Raw genomic sequence first — 24,282 nt, 5'->3', positions numbered from 1 at the left:
TAGGAGATTGGAGACTTGGTTCCTGTGTGGATCGTTTTGATTCTTGTAGCCCTGGTTGTTGATCCAGTCAGTAAGGTCATTGAGATGGTTATTGTCCATGACACCTTTACTTTGAAGCAGGGTGTACCATTTCTGTACCATCTTTATAGAGTGCTGCTCAAAACTTTTTTTATAAATGTTAAGCCTGGTTTGACTCACTGGGTTGTTCTGAAAGTCTTTGAAAGTCTTGTTCTTGGCACTATTTAACATGAATCTGGGTGTTGCACCTAGGATGGTCAGTTTGAAGGTGGCCACAACATCGTCCTGGCTAATGGCAGTAGCTAAGCTCATTCTGAAGGAATCTGATGTGGTACTAGGAAACTCACGATGTATTTCTTTCGGCACATAAACAGTTGGAAGTTCACGGCCATGAGAATTTTGCACATTGGGAATCAGATTGGTGTCCAAAGGAGACGAGTTTGTTGCCACTTCAAGCATGGCTTTGGCAAATTTGCTATTCTGGTTTATATTTCTGGCTTCTAATATACTACTCACCGGTGGCTGGTGATCTGCATTGATGAATTGCCCGATACCGGGATTTTTAATTGCATATTTTTTCCACTCTTTGTAGGGTTCTATTTTTCCAACCTCTTTACTGAGCACCTCTTCATTTTCTATCTTTTTCACCATCTTTTTTGGTGCAGCTCCCTCTGCCATGTACCAGTCTCCTCCTCTGATTGCTTCTGTCCACTCTTTGCGCTTGACGAAAGGCTCCCATTGGCCCGGATGTCTCAGCAGGGTGTCAGCCTCCACAGATCGGAGGCGATTTGCTTCCAAAGCGATCTCCTCTTCACTGGCCTCTGGTTTTAAGCCTTGTGCTAAAGCATGAAACAGACAGCTCTTGTTTTTGCTGGTTACACTAACTGTTTGATTATTGATGAGCACATCATAATGGCCGTCTGGGTATTGGGCACTCTTTGGTCTGTAGATCAGTGTCACAGTTTGACTGGCAGGCATAGTGACCGGGTTCAGCTCCTGCATTTTGGTAAGCTTGCCATGGCTGTCCTCTGTCAGGATGACAACCTTGGTGCCAGTGGTTTCTGACAAGACTCTGATATCCAGAATGGTACCTGCCTTTGTGGTGTTCCTGATCTTCTCAGCATGTGACTGTGAGCGTTTACCAGACTCCCCTGCAAGTTTATGTTTTGAATTCAGGTCTCCTGGCATGTATGCAATATACGTGTTGTTTTGTCCAGCTCTGAGTTTTTCCTCTGTTCGGTCAATCTTTAGGCCCGTTTTTACATAATGGCCAATGATGCCATTTACTTTGCCTTGGACATGTGAAGCAATGTGCCTGGAGAACTTCTGGTGGAATACATCTACTAAAGCATCAGCTAATAATGTACTGATGGTGTCAGCTAAATCCTGCTTGAATTCCTTCAGCATCTTGGTTTGTGAAGCTGGCAGCTCATTTTGCTTCACTTTTTCTAAGAAACCTTTTCCTTCTCTAAACGTATTCAGCTGTTCCTGAAGCTTTGAGAAAAACTTGTTTGAGAGGCTGGCCACTGAACTGATGGCATCTGCTGCCAGTGACACCTTGTGGATGGCTTGGATGGCTGTCAGAATTCCACGTGTTGTGCCTTTGGTCTCAGATTTAGCCTTCTCAATCACTGTGGAGATAGATGAGTTAAGCTTGTACTGCCAGCTGAGATCTGCATAGAATGGCTGTAATGCAGTGTTGCTTAAGTCTCTGAAAATGGTGAGAAGTTTGCTTTTTCTGTTCTTGTCCTGCAGGAGGTCAGACAATTGTTGATTATCTTCGAAATGTGAAAGTATAATGGAATCTACTAATGTAGCCAAGGGTTCTTCGTCCAGGTTATATTTCACATTGTTAACAATTTCGTTTTTCACTACATCTTTAATGCTATTAATTATTTCTCTGAGTAATGCCTCTTCTGCCTTGCTAAATCCATACATAATGGCTTGCTTTGCCATTGCTTTTGCAGAGAGTTTTACTGCATTCTTTGTATTTGTTTTTGCAACAACAATGAGGCCATCTTTAGCCTGTGTGGAGAGAAACTTTGGCATCAGCTTCAGTTCTTTGCCAATTCCCTTAATCGCCAGTTTAGAAGCTTTGAAGCCCTTTGAAATCAGCTTTCCAACTCCAAACCCGATTAGAGATACACCAATAGAAATGGCTTTTTCTATAGCCCATGATTCCCAACTGAAATGTCCTGTCACCATGCACTCGATGCTGAAGATGCAGTCTGATATTCCTTCAGTGATCAGCCCCATGCCGACTTGAGCTAATGTTCCAAAGGTAAATGCAGTCAGCAGTGTCCCTCCAATAATCTGCAAAACTCCAAAACAGAACACCAGCAGAGCTTCCCATGGGAAACGAGGCTCCTCTTCAACAGAAAAGACATATCTCAGACCTCGACTGTACAGATTGTAGGCCTCCACTTGGAGATCTTCCTCAGCACTTGACACCAGGGAGAACATGGGTGATTTCTTGGCTATTGCATCCCTCCCTCTTTCTTTGATTTCCTCTAGCTTCTCGACAGCCTCACTGATGTTTTGATCAAAGTAACCCAACATGTTGCACTTGGTTGTCAGCTGTTTTTCAAGGCTGGTTGGGTTACTGTTGGCTGAGTCAGCAGAAGACATTTTTACAAACTGCAGGCAGGCCATGCATTCCTCAGCAAGGTATGTTAGAGACTCCTGTGCTTTCCTGAGATCATCTATGGCTGTAGTAAGGTAATCTCCCTTCTGCTGCTTTATAGTGCAGTACGCATGACAGTAAAAAGCTATGGAAGCCCAGCTTTTATCTTGTTTTATTGCTTTTTCAAATAGCATGGCACTGATATCCCATTGTTTTCTATCCAATGCAATATTCCCAAACTTGATGTAGTGATAAATGCTAGAACATGGTGAAGTCTGACTTTGAGACTGACTTTTTGCCAGAGACAAATCAGCTGTCAGACTCTTTTGCAATTCACTTCTTTTCAACTGCTCAATTTCTTCTGATTTAGTTTGCAACCAAATCCCCCAGAACTCATTTAAGATGGCAACAACAGCTCTTTGTTCATCTTCATCTGTGTTCCTGTGAATATCCCGAAGGGTTTTGCAGTACTCTGAAAACAGTTCCTCCCGCAGTTTCATCTCAGCGACATCATTCATCATGTCAGTTATCTTTTCTGCTGCAAGTCTATCCCTTGTTTTCCTTGCCTCCTCCAGAGAAGACACTGTCCTGAAGGCCTCCTGCAGATGATCAGTGGTCATGATTACCTGAGCAGATCCAGGTTCACCTTTGCGTGCAGTTCGGCCAAATGCCTGGAGCTCCACTCTTGTGTTCTCAGAAAGGAAAGAGAGGATCACAAATAATCCTCCATTGTTGTTCACCTCTTCTATGACTTTTATGTCTGTGCCACGGCCAGCAAGGTTTGTGGCAACAATGACATCACCAGGATGCAGTTTCTTATGCATTTTGCTCAAACTTTCTTTGTCACTGCGGCAGAAGAGAATGGTTTCACCTGTGTTGATGCCTCTCAGCTCTTCATAGATGTCTTTAGCTGTGTTGATAGTTTCACAGATTACCAAGGCTGCTCTTCCAGCTCTGTATGAATTTGGGGTAATTTCAGCCATAACTACATGTTTTATTTCAGATTTCCACTCTTCAGCGGAGGTCTTCAGAGTACCTTTGACCTCAAACAGTTTCTTGTAGTTGAAAGTTGGCATTTTGCAGGCTGAGAGATTTGGATACAGGTCCTGCAAAAACAGCATTTCTGTCTCACTCCCAAGTGTCCCTGTTGTTCCGTATATTTGTCCATGGTATTTTTCAAAAAAACAAATGTTAGAAATGTAGTTGGTCACTGTTGAAATCGTGCTCAGTTTGATTTGGTGTTTAATCTCAGTAAACTGTTGAAGACCATCACCCCATTTCTTACTCAGTTCTACAATACCAGTGGATCTGAAGTCCACTGGACAGATGCTGTCATTTTCTACTACATATTCCCGTCCCTCCCTCAGTCTCTTTGCCAGAAAGGCATTCTGAACCCACACCGGCAATTTCTTCTCTATGAGATTTCTCAGGAATCCAGGAATGCTGATTTTGTCTTTCTCATTTGTACATGGGGTGTACTGAATCTTCTCTGAGATTAATTCTGCAATGGGCTTGAGGAGAATTTCTTCAGAATTATAGAGAGTACAACACAAGCCTTCCTCCAAAACAAGAAATGTAAGGTCTGGAATGTCCTGGTTGTTGTATGGGTTGGGCTTTCTAAGATGAAGCAATCCTTTGTCATCTAAAGTGTATAGAGTAAATCCATAGGGGACATAGCCCTCAATTTCTTGGAAAAAATCTACCATTGCATCCTGACTTACAGTTTTCAGTTTTTTGAGAAGTTCGTCTGTTTTACTTTTGTAGATATCGTTTGAAAATCCTTGTGGCACAATCTTTGATTCTTCAGCAATGTGTAAAATATCCATAGGGTCATTAATTTCACTTCCTTCTGTGTCAATGGAGTCAAATATGGCCTTGAAGAATGAAGCAGGGGGACCCTGTACAAATGTCTGTTGTCTTGTTGACAGGAAGCCATACTGGCTGACATGGCCCCAGATCATGGCCAGTATAATGTTCAGGTGCTGCATGGAGACCATGGGGCTGGAAAGGTAGGTCAGCTGCACTCCCTGATCCAGGAGCAGTGAGTCCACTTCATCGATTATGATGCATTGATAGCTGCGATCAGGCCTCACATCCTTCATCTCAAATATCTGGCGAAGGTGATCTGCAGCAAAGGCTTCGATTGTTCCGTAGACCACGTCTTTCTGGTAGCAATCTTTTCTAGCTTCATCTTCAGTTTTGTCTGTGTTTGTGTCGGCTGTGATGCCAAAGTATGAATAGAAGTTGTTCCATTCTTGTGCATCTCTTTGACATAACACAGAAGAGCTGGACAACACATCTACTTTTTCACCCCTAAGTGCACGCAGCACCGCAAACATTGCTATGACACAAGACTTCCCTTCTCCAGTTCCCATCTCCAGGAGCTTTCCAGTGTCAGACAAGGTCAGGAGGCACCAGCTTATCATTTGAGTGGCTCTGGGCCACCACTTCCCTTCAGCATTGCACTGGTGTACAGCATTGCATAAGACCGCCAGGACCTCCTGAAGGTCTCCTGTGTCTGTGCTATGACTCAGATTCCTAGCTTGATGTACATCTGTGTGGTTTTTAATTTCCCCAGATTTAATCATATCTGTAACTTTCTTTACTATACAATATGATTTCTTCAGCGTTTGTTCATCAATGTTCTTCATCTGCCGTATTTCATCAAAAAGACACTCAATGCTTTTTTCTTTCTCATTTCTGAAGCTCTTTTCTAAATGCTGGATTAGTTTTTCAGTTTTTGAGTTCAAGAGCTGGAGGAGAGACTGGTTCTTTTCATCTGTCCATTCAGAAGACACTTGATATGTTTGCATCAGATGTAAAATCTTCATAATGGAACTACAGTCTTCATTGAGATGGTGGTCAGTTAATGCTACAAGGAGGTTTAAGGCTTCTACTGGTGACCAAAGTTCTTGTGCCACAAGATTTGACACCTTCTGGAAAAGTTGTTCAGCTTGTTCATTTGGGGCTGTGGATTGCACTGCACAGGCAAATAAAACCTCCAAACACAATTTTTCTGCCAGACATGCCCTGTTTTTCTCTCTTTCTGTTTCTCCAGCAAGCACTCGGAGGAGATTCTCAAGAAAGGTCAGAATGTAGACCTCATTAGAAGGCAGTTCTTTTCCGGTACATTTTTGCAAGATGGTTATTATTTTATTGTCAGCATCTGTGTGTTTGTTTAGGTTAGTGTGGAGCACCTGAAAAAGAGCCTTAATAAACATGTGTCTCAGTTCCATATCCTCATTTTGAAGAATACCCATGAGGCTTTGCAGGGTCTCTCTAGCAGAAACCAGGGCATCATTTTCCTTGAGCCTTGAAAGTTCCAGATTATGGGAGGTGCTGAGACTTCTTTCAACAATGATAAATCCTCGGCTGAGGTGAGGGTTCCCTGTTTTCATCACCTCTAAGCCATACTGAAAGTAATCTGAGACAAAGTCATCCATGGTACCATACACAATGTCAGCTTCATAGATATCCCTCTGTGACACAGTACTTTTATTCAGGTTTGTGTTGAGAGAAATTCCAAGGTGCTTGTAGAAATCAGACCATTCCTTAATTTGCTCATGAGAGTGAATGTCAGGACTTAGTATAATGTCCAGTTTGTTTCCCATGCAGACTTGTGTGGCTGCAAACATGGCTGTGACACACGGATCCTCATCCATACCAACCAGTTCTGATGCCCGGCTCTTCTCGGTCAGCACCAACACACACCACCTCAGCATGTGCTGCACTGTGGGCCACCATCCCTTTGTGTCAAAAACTGCTTGGCAGAGCTGAGACAGAGTGTTTTTGATATCATCTTCTTTCAGGTTTGCACATATGGCCGTAGACATGGCTGTGACACACTGGTCCTTATGCACACCAACCAGTTCTGGCTCCTGGCTCTTCTTGGTCAGCACTAACATACACCACCTCAGCATGTGTTGCACTGTGGCCCACCAGCCCTTGATGTCAAAAACCACTTTGCAGAGCTGAGACAGAAAGTTTTTGATATCAGCTGCATTCAGGTATGCACATTTAACAGAATCTTTCATGAATGGTTTATCTTTTGGGGCATTTTCTGAATATCGTAGGACACCAGTGATAACGTTATTTATCATATCAATCACAGAATCATCTAGATTCCTCAGTGTTTTCAATTCTGCTAAAGCTGAATTTAGACTGGTCGCATCTTGCTTTCTGAGATTCCTTTGGAAATTCTGTGGGAATTTCTCAGGGCCAACAAAATCCAGATCCTGGATGAGAGAGTGTCCGGAGTCATCTGTCCACCATGGTGATATGTCATTCACTTGTACCAATGTGAGCACTTCAGTTATTGGAGCATCCTCTGCATATTTCTCTGATAGCGCTTTGAGCAGAGTCACTGCCTCTACTGGGGTCCATTGGTTTGTTTCCACAAGTCTGAGAAGCACATCTGTGGACTCTGAATGGCTTTCTTTGCCATTTAGATGTGTGAGTGTGAAGAGCAGATGCTCCAAGCACTGGATTTCCATCTTTAAAATGAACACAGAGGCTCTTCCAACCACATTCTCCAGTGACAATGTGAGGGTGCCCAGGAATTCTATCAGATAGAGATCCTCATTGGAAAGGTCCTCCTCAGCCCATCGTTTGGCTATGAGAGCAGCATCAGTATTACAGCTGCCGTGGTCAGAGATGAAGTGCATGAGGTTTAGGTACAGTGCTTGAGTCAGCACGAAACTCTCAGAAACGTTGCATGCTGATTGGCTGATGGACTCCACCAGGGACTGCACCTGATTGGAGATGTGTTGCAGGGAAACTCCCTCAGCTATTTCCAGAGACAGGGAACACAGTTCTGTGATGAACACTTGAGTGTGCTGCAGAGTGCTAAGGGATGGAGGAGCACTGACCCATTCATCAAACAGGAGTTTGTCCAGGGCTGACAGGATGTTCTCCAGCTGATCAGCACTCAGCTGATCGAGGCTGAGGTTTGGAACAGGGAAACTGCATTTTGATGAGAGGGTTTCTAGAAGCTCATCACTGTCACTGCCTGATCCACAGTTTGTCTCAATCTCACCCAGACGGCTTATTAGAACATGCTGCTTGGACTCTTCCTCTGAAAAGTGGCTGCTCAGTTGTTTCTCATGCTGATTTTGAGCTTGCTGGTGTGACTGTTCAAGTCTTTCATTCAGTTCTTCTTCTCGTCTCTTCTCTTCAGTCTCTCTTGCCCTTTGCTGTTCTTCTTTCATCTTTCGCACCTCTCTCTGTCTCACCTCTTCTTTCCTCCTCTCGTCCTCTCTCTGTCTCGCCTTTTCTCTTCTCTCCTTCTCTCTCCGTCTTGCCTCTTCTTTTCTCCTGTCCTCCTCTCTCTGTCTCTCCTCTTCTTTTCTCCTCTTGTCCTCTCTCTGTCTCTCCTCTTCTCTTCTCCTCTCGTCCTCTCTCTGTCTCGCCTTTTCTCTTCTCTCCTTCTCTCTCCGTCTTGCCTCTTCTTTTTTCCTCTCTTCCTCTCTCTGTTTCTCCTCTTCTTTTCTCCTGTCCTCCTCTCTCTGTCTCTCCTCTTCTTTTCTCCTCTCGTCCTCTCTCTGTCTCACCTCTTCTTTCCTCCTCTCGTCCTCTCTCTGTCTCGCCTTTTCTCTTCTCTCCTTCTCTCTCCGTCTTGCCTCTTCTTTTTTCCTCTCTTCCTCTCTCTGTTTCTCCTCTTCTTTTCTCCTTGCCTTCTCCTTTCTCTCTCTCTCCTCTTCTCTTCTCCTCTGCTCCTCTCTTCTTCTTTCTTCGTCTCTCATTTTTTCTTGATCCCTTATTGGCTTATAAAAGCAGATTTCACACTCGTATAAATTATTGTATCCTTTTGGTCTGTAGTATTCTCCTCCATTAAAAACATGTACACGCCGCCCATTAATAGTTGCTTCGTATAAATCTGAGTAGGTGTGGCATGGAGGCAAGACTTTATCACACTTGCAGCATCTCAGCCGGTCGCCCATGTTACTTTCTAATGGGACGTTCCCCATTTTTAACTGTTTCTTCCTGAAAAATACAGAAGACAGATTAATTTAAAAGACAACATTGTAACATACACAAATTAGGCATATCATTCTGACCACCTCCTTGTTTCTACACTCATTGTCCATTTTATCAGCTCCACTTACTATATAGGTGCACTTTGTAGTTCTACAGTTACAGACTGTAGTCCATCTGTTTCTCTGATACTTTGTTAGCCCCCTTTCACCCTGTTCTTCAGTGGTCAGGACCCCCATGGCCCCTCACAGAGCAGGTACTATTTGGGTGGTGGATCATTCTCAGCACTATTCACTTTTAGGTGAATAAAATTAAGCACATAGCCTTGCAGTCTCAATAGACAGACACTGGCACTAGAATGGGTTGCATTGATGAGCTCAGTGACTTTAAACATGTCAGCTGTAAGTGCTGTGAAATGGAAACACCTGGGAGCAACAACAGCTCAGCCACAAAGTGGTAGACCACACAAACTCACAGAGTGGGGCACACAGTGCCGAGCCTCTGTAGAATCACTTACTAACAAAAGTGTTCCAAATTGCCTTTGAAAGCAAAAACCGCAAAAGAACTGCATGTTAGGAGCTTCACGAAATGGGTTTCCATGGCTGAGCAGCTGCACATAAGCCCAAGACCAAAGTGAACAATGCTAAGCATCAGATGGAGTGGAGTAAAGCACTGCCACTGGACTCTGGAGCAGTGGAAACGCATTCTACGGAGTGACTACTCACGTGTCTCTATCGGTCAGTCAGATGGACGAGTCTGGGTTTGGCGAATGAGAACGTTACCTGCCTGACTGCACTATGCCAGCTGTAAAGTTGGAGTCAGATGCAGATTGCAATTTACTTTGCTTCTTTTGAATCCTTTTTTTGTTTCAGGTACATTTGTGAGGCTTACCAACTGACTGTCCTTTCTTATCTTGGTAGTGCTGTTTAGTAGAGTGGCTGGTTGGGTCAGGACAGTAGCTCAGGGGGATTTTCCTTTATGACTGTGTGCATGGCCAGCCTTTGATCCACTTCATGTATTGATTTTTTTTTCTCCTTTTTATTAGCATGTGTGGACGTTTTTAACCACAAAGGGTAGTTGTCCCTTCAGTCCATTTACATGCTGGGACTTGTGAACTTTATCAGTTTTATCTGAGCCCATTCCTGAATGTTTTTTTTCATTAAATGAAATTGTCTTCCATCACTTTCATCATCAAATTGACATTTTAATTGATTAATTAAACCTGAGAGAGAAGCCACATGTTTGTTATTATTAATTTGTTGTGTACCTGTGTGGGTTTTTTATCAAGAAAACGTTGAGTTAAATGGTCAGTCTAAAATCTTGGCATGCAAGTCCCTAGGCGGGTAGGGAGTTTCAGTCGTTCAGGCTCAGTCGGTCACATCTAGCTAACATAAGTAGCAGTGTTTGATGGTTTTGTTGTGCTGGGTTAACTTACCTCAAGCATATACATTATCTTAACATTTTAGTTACTCTGAGTGGTGGTGGACTGTCACTGTGGTGCCTGGACAGCGAAATCTGTCCCACTGCAGCCACATAATGCCTTAGACCACATTTAAATTGCTATGCATAGCTAGGGGCACATTTTTGTATGCTCTGTTTTTGGTTTCTGTCCAAACAGCTTTGTTAAATGCAAGGTGAAAAACGGGACTGTCTTGCTTTGCCACTACTGTGGAATGTTCCTTGCAGTTTTACACACACCTTTGTGATTTGTTTTGCATTATGAGGATCTAGGCATTGTGCTGCTGCACTGAACAAGACCAACAGTTTTCTGAGATGTACTGCTAGAACTATTGAGTATAAATCAAAAGAGTAAAACTGTAGTGGTTATTAGCCATTTAATTTATTTTAAGAAAGCTTCTCTGTCCATATTGTTTACATTTAGCAGGCTTGTTTATTAAGTGACATAAATGAACAAGAAAAATGAAGCATGAAATCATAAATCTAGGCACCAGGTTGGCATTTATGAATCTAATCCATGAAATTAGTCTGAACACAGTTCAGTTAGTTAATAGCTAATGGTAAAGGGGTCTGGTAGGAACTGTGACTGCTTTTTTGGCTTAAAAACTGTATCATGCTTAAATTACTCTGGCTTCAGAGAAAGGGCTAGCAAAGATAACCCAGGTTTCCACTGACCATATGAAGGCAGTTTCACCTTACCGTGCTGGTGGGTTCCGTCTGCGTTGTTCCGCTTCAGCAGCGTGGAGTTGTGGTCTTGTTCTGAAGGGGAATGTGTCTACATGTGCCGCAACACAGGTGAAGTTCCTCTGAGGTCAGGGTCTGGATTCAAGGGTTAAGTCTGCTCACACTTTCAAATAACTACACGAACTAAATTAAACAAACATTTATACAGAAAAGAGAAGTTTAAGCTGGCTTTCTTTGTTAAGTGGAGTTATTTCATCTAACATTCCAAATCTCACTCCTCTCTCCTGCAGACTAAACTGAAATTCTCTGTGACTCTCTCTAAATTTCTACTTCTGGGCGGAGACTGTGCTGTGCTTACTGGTGGATTCAATGGAATGCAGTTCTAACCAAATCTTACCAGAGAATGCTGTTACCAAAATCAGCCTTCCCTAACTGAATAAATGTTTAGTTCTCACAGGCTGCGGACTCCATTACATTGATGGTGTTTGAGTAATTTGTTCTTATTTATGTACTTTTACTAGGCTATGAGAATGTTGTCATGCTTTGGTCAAAAGGATGAAGCAGCACAGCAGCCTCCTCACCCTGTCTAAAACATGCCTGTTCAGAACAGTGGGTCTGAGTGCCTGGCCCTTTAAATGATAATGAGGGCGAAGTTAGCAGTGTCCCCTCATCCACACGGGGCATTGATATGAGAACAGCTTTGTTGCTAGTCCACTGAAATGACCAAGGATGGAAAAGCAGACACACAAGGCTGAAGTCAGTTTCTTATTCACCAGCTTCATGTAAGAATTTTTCCTCTCCACTTTAAGTGGTGCAGCAGTTAACACCAGAATGTAACTGCAGCACTGTTTAAACAGGAGTGGGAACATTTGAACAAGAAGCTAGACAGATAACTTTAGCCTGTGGTGCCAACATCTCACTGCTGCACCCTTTAAGATGGAATGGGAAAATTCAAACAAAAAGCTGGCAAATATGAAGCTGACTTCAGCTTTTTGTCAGACACAAAGTGCTTAGCACAAATGTAAAGGGTTTTGCCTACCATAGCTGGAATGTCACCATCAAAAATAAATTTTATTTACTCAACAGTTCCCGTGCTTAGGCCGTGGCTTCGGTGCTTGTGAGAACAAAAACAAAATGCTGCCCTAGTTGAAGGCTACGTCTGAAGCTGTGGGTGGCGATACTCAGAAGAATGGGGTTTGAGTCTGCACTTGATGAAGAAGGGGTGTAAAAACTGAATGGGTTGCTGGAGCCAGTGTTGTCTGAACTAGGCAGCCCACCAAAAAAGTGGGTTGTCTTATTTCACAGTTTGTGGGTTGGTAGAAACTCCAGATACCCAATGTATGAATACAAGACTTGAAAAGGTGAGGTTTTCATAATATGTCCCCTTTAAACTCTGCACCGCATACCTGTGTCTGAGTGTTACAGAATACCTCGTCACAGTGGATGCAGCACTGTTTATCTGAGGTAGTACTGGAGCATAGTAGATTCATACAAATCACAAAACAATAACTCGCTCACCTCAGCTCTGTTTATGATGTTTTTGCCTGGATGCAGTATTAACTGCTACTCTTGCCTCAGTTCTGGTCCAGTAGTCTGTGCAGTCCCAAGCCACACTACCTCCTCCTTAACCTGCTCCACTCATGTTGGGAGTAGCCCTTCCAGAGAAATATGATGGGGATTGAGATGGTTGTGAAGGTTTTTTACTTCAGTGTTCCATTTATTTTTCCAATCAACCTGCATCTAGTCTTTCTGATGATGCTAAGATCATGTTCATTGCTTCTCTACTTACTGGAAGGGCATTAATATGGGTCTCGATGCTGTGGTCCCAAAAAACACCATAGCTATGTGACTCGTATTTTAGCAGGTTGCCAATATTGTGTGTCCAATGGAAGAGGAGGAGCCCACGCATTTGGGTAGAACTCATCTCTGTTGATGCATGCTGCTGAACGCAGATGATGCATTAGTATGGAGCTATGTCTCCACTTTGGGAAAGAAGGTCACTTTGGATAGAAATATGAGGAGGCAGGCCAAACTTCCTAACCCTACGTAGGAAGAAGAGATGCTGATGGGCAGATCTTACGATAGTGTTGGTGTGGAGAGACCAGGTGAGGTCATTAGTGAGGTGTATGCCGAGGAACTTCACACTGCTGACTCTCTCCACTTCGGCTCCATTGATGAACGGTGGAGAGTGACCACCCCTCTGCAGCTTCCTGTAGTCCACGATCATCTCCTTTGTTTTGCTGATGTGGAGACAGAGGTTGCTGTCATGGCTTCACTCTGACAGAGCGCTGACCTCGTCTCTGTAGGCTGTTTCATCTCCATCAGTGATGAGGCCTAGGATGGTGGTGTCATCAGCAAACTTGAAGATGACGTTAGACGTGTGTTTGGCTACACAGTCATGTGTATCCAGTGTTCAAACCCAAGTCTGTGAGCTTAGGAATGAGTTTGGCAGGGATGACTGTGTTGAATGCTGAGCTGTAATCTATGAACAGCATTCTCACATACGTGTTCTTTCTGTCCAGGTGTGTGAGAGCAGTGTGTATTGTAAGTGCAATGGCGTCGTCTGTGGATCTGTTGGAGCAGTATGCAGATTGGTGAAGGTCCATGGTGGTTGGAAGTGTTGAGCAGATGTGAGCTTTGACCAGCCGCTCGAAGCACTTCATAACTGTTGATGTCAGTGCGACAGGGCGATAGTCATTCAGGCAGGTGACAGACGATTTCTTGGGGACTGGAACAATTGTGGTTTCCTTAAAGCACTTGGGAATCACTGGCAGTTGTAAGGAGAGGTTAAAGACGTCAGCGAAAATGAACAGATGTTCAAAAGAGTTTGTCAATCATATTGAATGATCCCAAAAGCAGTATGTGCAAAAACACAAAGAAACAGCACAATAAAACACAAAAAACTGTAGAGTTTACCCGGAGCTCTCACAAGTGCTGCCGTTCTATGGCACAGCAGAACCAGAAGAGCGCATCAGGACCAGAATCCATGGTTATTTCAGCAAGTCTCATTCTGCACATGCTACAGCAGCGTGGCTTCATAGACAAAGACTTTGTGTCCTTGACTGGCCTCATGGCAGTAAAGCTCTGTCTCCTTTTGAAAATGTATAACACATCAAGAAGAGAAGAATCAGACAATGACAACCACCGACTGTTGACCAGCTGGTGTCTTGTATCAAGCAGGAATGAGTGGAAATTCAACTTGCAAAACTGTATTATCCTCAGTATCCTCCTCAGGATCCATCCATCCATCCATCATCTAATCCATCCATCCATCCATCCATCTTATCCTTCCGGGTCGCGGTGGGGTGCTGGAGCCTATCCCAGCTGTCATTGGGCGGAAGGCAGGACACACCCTGGACAGGTCGCCAGTCCATTGCAGGGCCTCCTCAGGATCCTTAGTTCCCTAACAATTAAAAAGTGTAAAGGTGATGTAACAAAGCAGTAATCATGCCTATGTGCTAACATTTTTTTGGATGTGTTGAAGGAATCAGATTATTAATTTGTTGGAATTTACAAAAACATAAATTTTGGTATACATTTTTCTAAGATTTTTTAGACAATTATGATGCATAAAAGCTACATGAATTACTTATTATTAGTAGTGGTAGTAGTGGAATTGTTTAATAATAATAATAATAATAATAATAACAATATTATATACTCCTATGTCCTTTATTTATTAATTTATTAACTGATTTATGCCCAAATTTGCGAGCTTTTTAGGACTTTTTTGCAGATACTAATGTGGTATGTCTAATCCACTCACGCCAGCGCAACACACACAAACACACCGCAACAACGTCAGTGTTACTGCAATGCTGAGAATGATCCACCACCCAAATATATATATTTTTTTCTGTGTGGTTAATGCAAGTTATCCACAGTTGTGTGTGCTGTCTGTAGTTTTTAATTTGATGTATGTATTAATGTGTATGTCCTATTTAAATATTCAAAACAAATAAAAACAATATCTCAGAATTATTTACCAAACTGGCAGATAGCTGTATAATGAACCTTGTATGATGTAGAGAAAGTGTTAACTGTCGTATTTTCCCCTCAGTGTCTAGAGGAAATTTGCACATCGAAACTCCCTTTCTGTTCCCCCAGAGGAAACACAGTTAAAATCACTATAAAAACTGCCAGAGTGGGATCCATGGTGGTAAAACTCTGAGGCGATTCTGACGGCCATGCAGTGGTGGGAACAATCGGTGATGGTTTTGCAGCTAGTCTATAAGGTTAGATGACTCAACTAGTTTTGACTACTATTATTATTTACTTCCATTTACTTACACTACTATTATTTATTTCCAGTGTTTTAAAAGTACTTTGGTCAATTGTGTTGTCACTGCCTTCGTCATTACCACGTTTAATTACTGTGTGTATTTACTACTTTGTGTCCCTCCCAGTAAAGTGATCATTTTTACTATTTATTCTTAGAACTCATGAATAAGACTTGACTAATTACTGATATCTTCATTTCTCTCTACTAGTTTTAAAGTCCCCTTGAGTAAAGTAAAAAAAATAGACACACATTATCAATAAATGTTTAGTCTAAATGATTCTACACCATGAACTGAAGATTTAAACATTTTATTACACTAAAACAAGTCCTTCATACTTGCACATCTTATCAAATGGCAGCTTGTTTAGGGATCCAGGTGAGGGTTTCCACCATTTTGGCCCTAAATTTCACACATGAAGATAGCAGTATGACAGATATTGTAAGCATGTACATATTTCATCCTGTTGCTTTTAAGAGGGAACTGTCTACATGTGTCTCTGAATGAGTAGCCAGTGTTTTAGGCCTAACCAGTACACCCACTTACGGTTCACAGTGAGTTGTGTGCAGGCTGCTCTTAATCATGAACTTACAGTATAATTAGTATATAAGTAGTGAAGACAGGCACTTTACTTGTAGGGACACATAAGGTACTAATTGATGGTTCAGTTATATGAAGTAAGGAGTAATTAGTGGTGAAAATGGTGTAAAACGAGGCAGCTGAATATGGGGAGGTGAATGAAAGTGTCTGGTAAAGCCAAAGGACTGTGTTCCACACAACACTGCACAGTGGAGGAAAATGTAATTATGAATCAGTAAATAAATGAAAGGATAATTAGCAGGACTAAGATCTCACTAGTTAGTTGTAACATTACTTATTTATATGATTCAACACTTATCTCTTCACATTTGCAGTGCGATAAACAGCAGTTAATTCATATATAAATATCAAATATTTGATTCTTTTTTGCGTATAATTATTCATTAATGTGTGACCTGTAATGTAAAGTGTTACCGAACTTTTCTAGTTCAAAAACTATTCATAATCACAGACTCAGAAGACGACAACAGTCTGTTATGATGCTTTAATCAGAGAAAGAAAAGAAATGCAGGGGATGAGATGAACTCAGCTGATTACACAATCGTTAGGTTATCCATTAAAACAGATACAATCTTTAAGCATGGCTTTTGCTTTAATAAATCTCTGTATGATACTGATTTTTACAATTCAATACAAGATTCTCTCAAATTAGATCTTTAGTAAAGGCTGGACAGTCAGTACAGACACTGATCAGCCTTTCAGGATATCTCATTAAGTGCTACAGTGAGAGCATATAAAGCAAAGAAAGAAGACTTGATTACTGAGGGTGAGACAGATCCTGAGACTCAGGCTCTCACTTATAGGTAACATAAAGATGAACTCCACCATTACCATTATTCAGGTTTTTCTCCACAACCTTGCAGATTTTAGCACTTTTATAAACCTGCAGAGCTTCATCACCGACTAACACATTGAGGAACTGGATGGCAGGATCTTCGCTGTGCTTGTACCATAGATATACAGGGTCTCCATTGGTGCCAGCATTGAGGTTTTCATTAACTTTTATGTAGCCGTTCTTCTCCAGCTTATTCTCCTGATCTTTATTGAGAGAAACTTCGATGTCAGTGATGCAATTGTCTGGAAATGTAGAATGGCGGTACCAGAGAAACACTGCAGAACCTGGAGGCTTCACGTCACGGTTGGTGTCTTCATCCACACAGATGTATCCCTGGTCAAAGAGGCTTTTATCTTCAGCGAAACTCAGAGAGGCTGAGATGTCATGGATGTAGCTTGTTGTGTTCCTCTTCACCCAGAGATTAACTGGATCTCCACGGTTGCTGCGGTTCAGATCACAGCCCAGGCGCTCCCAGCCAGAGCGGAACAGCCTCGACTCATCCTGCACTATTGTGGTCACCTTCAGGTCCACAATGGGGATGTCAGATGAGGTGGTGCCACTCATATACCACAGGAATATGGCATCACCATTAGTACCTATATTTATGTTTTTTTGGATCTTTTTGAAACCAGAGGCATCCAGAGCATGATCCATCTCCGTCCTGAAGGAGAACTGGATTCTGGTGACAGGTTTGTTGCCCTCTTTTTTGTACCACAGGAACACCTCAGGCCCTGATGTACCACTGTTGAGGTTACCATCAACTTTGGTGAAATCTTTTTTAAACTTGTCTTCTTCATCCCTATTGGTAGAGACTTGAAGTTCAGTGATAGCTTGAGCCATTTTGTGCTTTGGTGGTTTGACTGAAATATCTGCTGTTGAGAGAAAATGAAATATATTTACACCTGTTTTAAGCTGTAAGGTATTAAGGTAGGTGATTACATCTGAGTTTCTTCTCAATAATAAATAAAGTGTTGTTGTACACACACAACACACACACATATAGATACATAGATAGGTAGGTAGATACAGTTGGGTCCAAAGGTCTGAGAAGATGGTTCCAATTTAATAGAAAATGTTGATTTACAAATTATATTATCAGCATAACAAAAATAGTGTCTTTAAAAGCTGAACATGAATTTCAGAATTTCTTTGTATTTGGTGGCGTGTCCCTCTTTTGCTTTAATGACAGTGTGCACTTGAGCTGCCTGAACTCCACAAGTCTCTGATCAGCAGGTCAAACCCACCTGACAGTCGTGAGAGCTTCACTGGAAGAGATCAGACTGAAAAAAACACTCTGACCTTTTAGTACAAACAACTCAACAAGATCAACTTAACACACCTGCTTTAGTTTGAATAGTGAGATAGAAATAGTGCAGAACTTGTTTAATGTATTTTTTAAATGAACTTTTCTGTTTATTTTGAAGTTTCAATAAAAATATCCACATGTATATGTGTCAATGAATTTGTATTTGAAAGGTATTGAGAAGATGCTGGATTTGATTACCTATAAAGATGTCGTTCTTCTCCTCTGGTGGATGAGTGTCTCTCCCTCTGTGGATGATCTTGTGGATGGGTTCTTCTGCTGAGGTGGTGGAGAAGTCTGTGTTGAGACTGGACTGATGGATCACCTCCTTATATACAGCAGGAGAGGAGGTGGAGGAAACGTTCAAGGCACTCTGGTTCAATCAGCAGTGCTGGAGGAGGGTGTGAACAAAGATCTAATGTTCACTGAGATTTTTTTTCAATCGAGGATCAAAAGACAGACTGTGCAAAACATTTAACCCTTGTGTGGTGTTGATGTGTGTGTTACTCAGTGGTCTGCAGGACCCACTGCATTATTGTTTTATAAATCAATACAGCCACAACAATTTATGTAAAAATACCAGATGTTTAAAATATCACGAGTGTCCAGCGTAGGGTTCTCCTTTAGCAGCTGTAGCCAGTCAGCAACCTGTCCATGTTGTCCACCCTCACAAACACACACACACTAACAGCAGGCCATGTAGGAGGAGAACAGAGTGAAGGACACAGCACCTCCACACTTTTCCTCCCCGCGGGTTCAGCCCAACACCACGTGTAATATAAATGTGTGGGGGGTGAACAGAGTGAAGACACTGAAAATGGGTTATTTTATATGTTCTTCACAGAAAATGAGCAAAGGACAAGAACCTGAGGCTGAAATAATAATAAATCTCATCAGTTTTTTTGTAAAGATTGAAAATGGGTTCCACAGTTCCAAAACCACACAAGGGTTAAATGATAACAGGATAACAGGATAACACAGTTATCAGCGTGTAGCAGGTGGAAACAGTGTATGTAAAAAACATCAGGAACAGAGACGTCAGGGATGCAGACGGTAACAGGGGCACTGAAAGAGAAAGTAGAAAGATCAGGAACATAGACGTCAGGGACAGAGACAGTAACAGGGACAGTGAAGAAGAAAGAGACAGCAGAAAGATCAGGAACAGAGACGTCAGGGACAGAGACAGTAACAGGGACAGTGAAAGAGACAGAGACAGCAGAAAGATCAGGAACAGAGACGTCAGGGACAGAGACAGTAACAGGGACAGAGAAAGAGACAGAGACAGTAGAAAGATCAGGAACAGAGACGTCAGGGACAGAGACAGTAACAGGGACAGTGAAAGAGACAGAGACAGCAGAAAGATCAGGAACAGAGACGTCAGGGACAGAGACAGTAACAGGGACAGAGAAAGAGACAGAGACAGCAGAAAGATCAGGAACAGAGACGTCAGGGACAGAGACAGTAACAGGGACAGAGAAAGAGAAAGAGACAGTAGAAAGATCAGGAACAGAGACGTCAGGAACTTCATAACACATCTGTTGTGTAAGTTAATTTGCTTATGCATTTATCATTATTTTTACTTATTTACTTATTATTTTTTACTTTATACTTCAGAAATTGTAGATTTGTACAAAGCTATAATATTTGTTGTGCAAATATTTGAACAATTCAGGTTCCTGATAGCTGTGGTATTTTATCATTTTAATACAAATGAGAGCGAGAAAGCTTTTCCATGGAACTTTGACACGCCGCAACGTTAATTCCACAGAACTTTTTAAAACAGCACATTCCACATTTCTCACATTTCGTCAAATAATTTAATGTTCTGAAAGTTTTTTGAGTGAAATGTGCTGTTTTAAATGTGTTCGGTACGTTTGCTACATGATATGATCCTAAAATTACACCTTTTGTCTCATAATGTGGAAGCTGCTTATCGCCCTCTTGAGAATGCATGTTTTTAAAACCCACAATAATTTCACTTGTTAGTTTCACTTATTAGTAACCGGAAATTAAAGGCTTAGTGTTGATTCCCTTTTGCGTTTGCAGTCCATTGCTGTTAACTCTCAACATGAAGTCCAAAGAGCCTTGCAGCCAGTTAAGCAAGCAATCGTTAGGCTGAAAAATCAAAACAAACCCATCAGAGAGAAAGTTAGGTGTGACAAAACCAACTGTTTGGTACGTTCTTAAAAAAGAAAAGAATGCACTGGTCAGTTCAGAAACACAGAAGGGGCCAGAAGACCATGCAAAACAACTATGTTTGATGACAGAAGAATTCTTTCTTTGGTGATAAAAACCTTTTCACAGCAAATCTCAAAACACCCTCCAGGAGGTCTGTGTATCTGTGTCGAAGTCAACGATCAAGGAAAGACTTCACTGGAGTAAATACAGAGGATTTACCACAAGATGTAAACCATTGATGGGCCTCAAAAACAGGAAGACCAAAAGAACAGTTTGGTCTGCTTTGCGACCCATTTTCAACACATCGAACAAGCAGTATATTTGGTGTGAAAGGTCATCACATCATAAACATGACTGATAATTTAAGGGGACTGATTTTGAGAGGCTGAGTGTCTTACATATGCATCATGGCAGTACGTGCATGTGTGTGTGTAAGAGGTACACAGCAGGTGGGTAAATGTCTGAAGGGGTATGAGACTGTAAACAGTGCGAGTGTCCTCACGATACATATACAGAAAATTCTGTTAAAGACGGCCGCTGAGAGTGTGGAGCTCTTTACAGAGTTATCCACTCAGAAACAGTGAAGTGGCACAATAAATATTCTACTTCACTGAAGTTCCTTTCAATAACCGGAGGGTGGCGCTGTTTCACGATTGACAAATGTGAGTGTCCATCAGGGACAGGTCATAGCCTTGTGAGGCCACTGGACACAAAAGCCTTTGGAGGTCTCCAAAAAACAATCTAAAAATGGAAAAAAAAATCTAAATAAGAATAAATAAAACAAATTTTACCAAAAATGGAAAAAATGAGTGAAAAATGGTGAGAAAACCTGATTGCACTAAATATGGATTAAATTGACGTCTATTGAGCTAATGATAATGTCTATGGAGAAAAAATATCTAGTTTAACTACTTTTGGATGGTTAAACATGCATTGGGTCAATGTGACCTGTAAGCGTTGTTGCTGTTCCTCATAGCTGAACGTAACGGGAGGGTCAATGGAAGTCAGTGTAACAAGATTTTTTCCAGTTAATTTTTGGACCATTTCTGTCAGTCCGTTTTGTATGGAACTTTCACACACTGTAAAGGAGTTTTCAAATAAGACAGACTCAGAAGATGACAACAGTCTTCTATGATGCTTTAATCAGAGAAAGGACAGAATTACAGAGGATGAGATGAACACAGCTTTAGACTATACAATCTTTACATTATCTACTTTAACATGTACAGTCCACTGTTAAACACTCTAAACAGATCTCTGAGTAGAGCTGATTTAACTATTAGGTACAAATTTTCTCTCTCAGATCTCCTTCAGTGCAGATAATCAGGCTCACAGAAAGCCTCATTACATCTGACATAAGGAAAGAACACTTGTTTACTGAAAGTTACGCAGCAGCCATAGCCAGGAAGACCAAACGTCCACCTTTAACAGGACAGTGCCATAAAAGAATACATATGTACATCATCTCTCCAGTGTAGAAAGGTGACAGGTGAAAAATATAAAACCTAATAAATGGAGTTACATTTGTTTATGTTGTACTAAATGGAGTTATATTCATGCCGTCCTCCTCTGTCCTGTACTGAACAGTAGAATATCAGCTCACTCTGGCTGGGACTGTCACTCATATGCAACATAAATGGGAATACAGTTATTATAATAATTCAGGTTTTTCTCCACAACTTTGATCTTAGCTTCTTTATAAACTCGTCAAGCTTTATCTCCGACTAACAGAGTGAAGAACCGGGCGGCAGCAGTTTGGCCACACTTGTACCACAGATATATAGGACCTCCAATGTCGCTAGGGTTGAGGTTTTTATCAACCTTCGTAAAGCCCTTTGCCTTCAATCGTTCCTCATCATCTTTAAGGATAGAAACATCTACTTCAGTGATGCCACGTTCTTGATCTTTGGAGTGGCGGTACCAGAGGAACACTGCATAAACTGTAGTTATGGCTATCCGGTTAAAGTCTTCATCCACACGGACGTAACCCTGCCGAAAGAGATCTGTGTCTTCAGAGAAATCAATAGTAGCTTGAAAGTCACAGATGAAGGTTGGTTGACTCCTCTTCACCCAGACATGAACTGGACCTCCACTAGGGTTAAAGTTCCGATTCAGTGCCAGACGTTCCCAACCAGAGTGGACCATCTCCAACTCGTCCTCTAATCTGGTGGTCACCGCCAGTTCCACAATGGAGTCAAACTGAGTGGAACCACTCATGTACCACAGATAAATGGGATGGGTTGTGGTGCCTAGATTTACATCAATCTTGAAGCCAGAGGCAGAAAGACCTTCATCCATCACTTGACTGAAAGAGAACTGGATCCTGGTGACCGGTTTTAGTGAGTAAACTGCACATCTGGGAAATCACCATTAACACTGGATAATCTTCCTAAAAGCAACATATGCTGCCTTTTAGACGCCGTCTTTTTCAGGGACGTCCATGATTATTTCAACATGACACACCAAGAAACATCCTGCACATGTTACAACTGCACAGCGGCGTAATCAGAAAGTGCGGGTGCTGGACTGGCCTGCCTGCAGTCCAGAACTGAAAATCATTGTGTAAAATACGACAACAAAAGCCCTGTACGATTCCACAGCTGCTTGTATAACTGAAGAACGGAAAAAAAAATCTGCTTTCTAAACTGGGTCAGTTTGTGTCTTCAGTCCTGAAACGATTATTAAGTGCTGTTAAAGGAAAGGTGATGTGACACAGGAGTAAACATGCTCCTGTCCCTGCTTTTTTGGAATGTGTTGCAGACATCAAATTTGAAATGAGTGTATACTTACAAAAAAAATACAGTTCATGAGGTAAATATCAAATATTGAGTTTTTGCATTGTTTGGTGTAGTGTAGTGGGTAACACCTTTGTCTTCTCCACTGTAGACTAAGGTTTATTCCCCCACCCGAGTAAACACCCTACACTATACCCATAAGAGTCCTAACACCAATAAGAGTCCTAACACTGCCTTCGCCTACCGGTGTAAAATGAACAAATTGTAAGTCGCTCTGGATAAGAGCGCCTGCCAAATGCCGTAAAATGTTTTCAGTTTAATACAGGTCAAATAGAATTTACTAATTACTGCATTCTGTTTTCATTAGCACTTCACACGCTGTCCCAACATTTCTGGAATTGGGTTTGTAGAAACACTAAAAGATATCAAAAGAACAATTACCGGTGAGATGTTCTTGTCCTCTGATGGATAAATGTCTTCCTCTGTGGGGATCTTCTGCTGAGGTGGTGGAGACCCTCTCTGGCAGATGCAGTGATGCTGGACTGATGGATCTCCTGTTTATATAGTGGAGAGAACACGTGAAAGACTGTGGTCCAATCAGCAGAGCTGCTAGAGGGCGTTAACATCTCACTGAGAACAAAGGTGAATTATTTTATCAGTATGTGGGAGGTAAAACTCATTCATAGGAAAAATGTTTCCTCATCATGATTCTAACACATTGACACACTTCAGAGAGGTAATCTGAGATTGACCAGTGACCTGCCTGAACAGGCTTTCCAGGGTCCATACTGATAAAGCTTCTGAGAGTGAGAGTGCTGATCCTGGATAAGAGGGAAGCTTTGTGAATACAGGCCCACAGCAGAGACACACCTCTGTGTTTGATTCTGTAAGATTGCATATTCATTCAGGTCATTTTGGTTTGGTACCAGGTTAATGTAAACGGGCTGCAGCCTGAACTAGATCAACATATAGTCAAGATACTATATTACATTCAAGTGGTCAAATTTAGTCTTTGTTTACTGTGCCCTGTTTAAGAATCTGCCTCTGTGTGTTAATGAGATTACACTTCCAGCTAATATTCCTCATCACACCCTTAAAAAGGGGGTCGTTCAAGGGTTCTTTAGTAACTCAAAGAAACGTTTGAATGCACAAATGGACAGAAAAAGGATTTTTTTTCTTTGACTGTTCTTTGGAGATCATTGAAAAATCCTTTTAAAATTGGTTCTGCACAGCACCAGGAATGGTTCTGCTACTGTTACCCGTCACTTTTTTGTACACTGTGGTGTCGGTGTAGAGTAAGACACAGGAGAGGCCATGATTCCACTGCGAGAAGTGCTCTTTTATTGAAACATCAGCAGAAAAGGTACAGAAAGAGCACTGAACCCGTTGGGGAGGTCTTCACCAGCCGTAGGCTTCCACCCCCCCACCCCCAACAACGAAATAACACAACCCATACACAACTTAAACTAACGGACAACAACATTAACAACAACAATGTCAACAAATGTCAGAGGGTGCACACTTCCCGTGAGCCTCTTTGCATGGCCCTTAGCATGGCCACGTCTCAAGAGGCTCTCGCTCGAGCAGCAGCCGGA

The 24,282-nt window shown here is 41.9% G+C and overlaps 1 protein-coding gene across 4 annotated transcripts; it reads right to left on the bottom strand.

Moving 5' to 3' along the window:
* Positions 1–16,111: 16,111 nt before the first annotated feature.
* On the bottom strand, positions 16,112–23,236 carry LOC118826985. 4 transcript variants are annotated; one of them, XM_036598133.1, is made up of 4 exons: positions 23,129–23,236; positions 17,976–18,165; positions 17,716–17,751; positions 16,112–17,343 (listed from the first exon to the last, which is right to left on the bottom strand). In XM_036598133.1, exon 4 carries the CDS (start codon positions 17,309–17,311, stop codon positions 16,430–16,432), a length of 882 nt encoding a protein of 293 aa, XP_036454026.1. In that variant the 5' UTR covers positions 17,312–17,343; positions 17,716–17,751; positions 17,976–18,165; positions 23,129–23,236; the 3' UTR covers positions 16,112–16,429. The 4 variants fall into 4 exon arrangements, with proteins under 4 accessions (XP_036454026.1, XP_036454027.1, XP_036454025.1 ...); XM_036598134.1 differs by having other exon boundaries at positions 16,112–17,340; XM_036598132.1 differs by lacking the exon at positions 17,716–17,751.
* Positions 23,237–24,282: the final 1,046 nt, after the last annotated feature.

This window comes from Colossoma macropomum, unplaced genomic scaffold (assembly GCF_904425465.1).
Source record: "Colossoma macropomum unplaced genomic scaffold, Colossoma_macropomum, whole genome shotgun sequence".
In the NCBI taxonomy this organism is placed as follows: domain Eukaryota; kingdom Metazoa; phylum Chordata; class Actinopteri; order Characiformes; family Serrasalmidae; genus Colossoma; species Colossoma macropomum.
Note: the sequence above shows the minus strand (reverse complement) of the source record. Positions and strands in the feature narration are given on the sequence as shown.

Bases quoted from the DNA above. Each gene is read 5' to 3' on its own strand.
- LOC118826985 (XM_036598133.1), bottom strand. From the start codon at position 17,311: ATGGCTCAAGCTATCACTGAACTTCAAGTCTCTACCAATAGGGATGAA.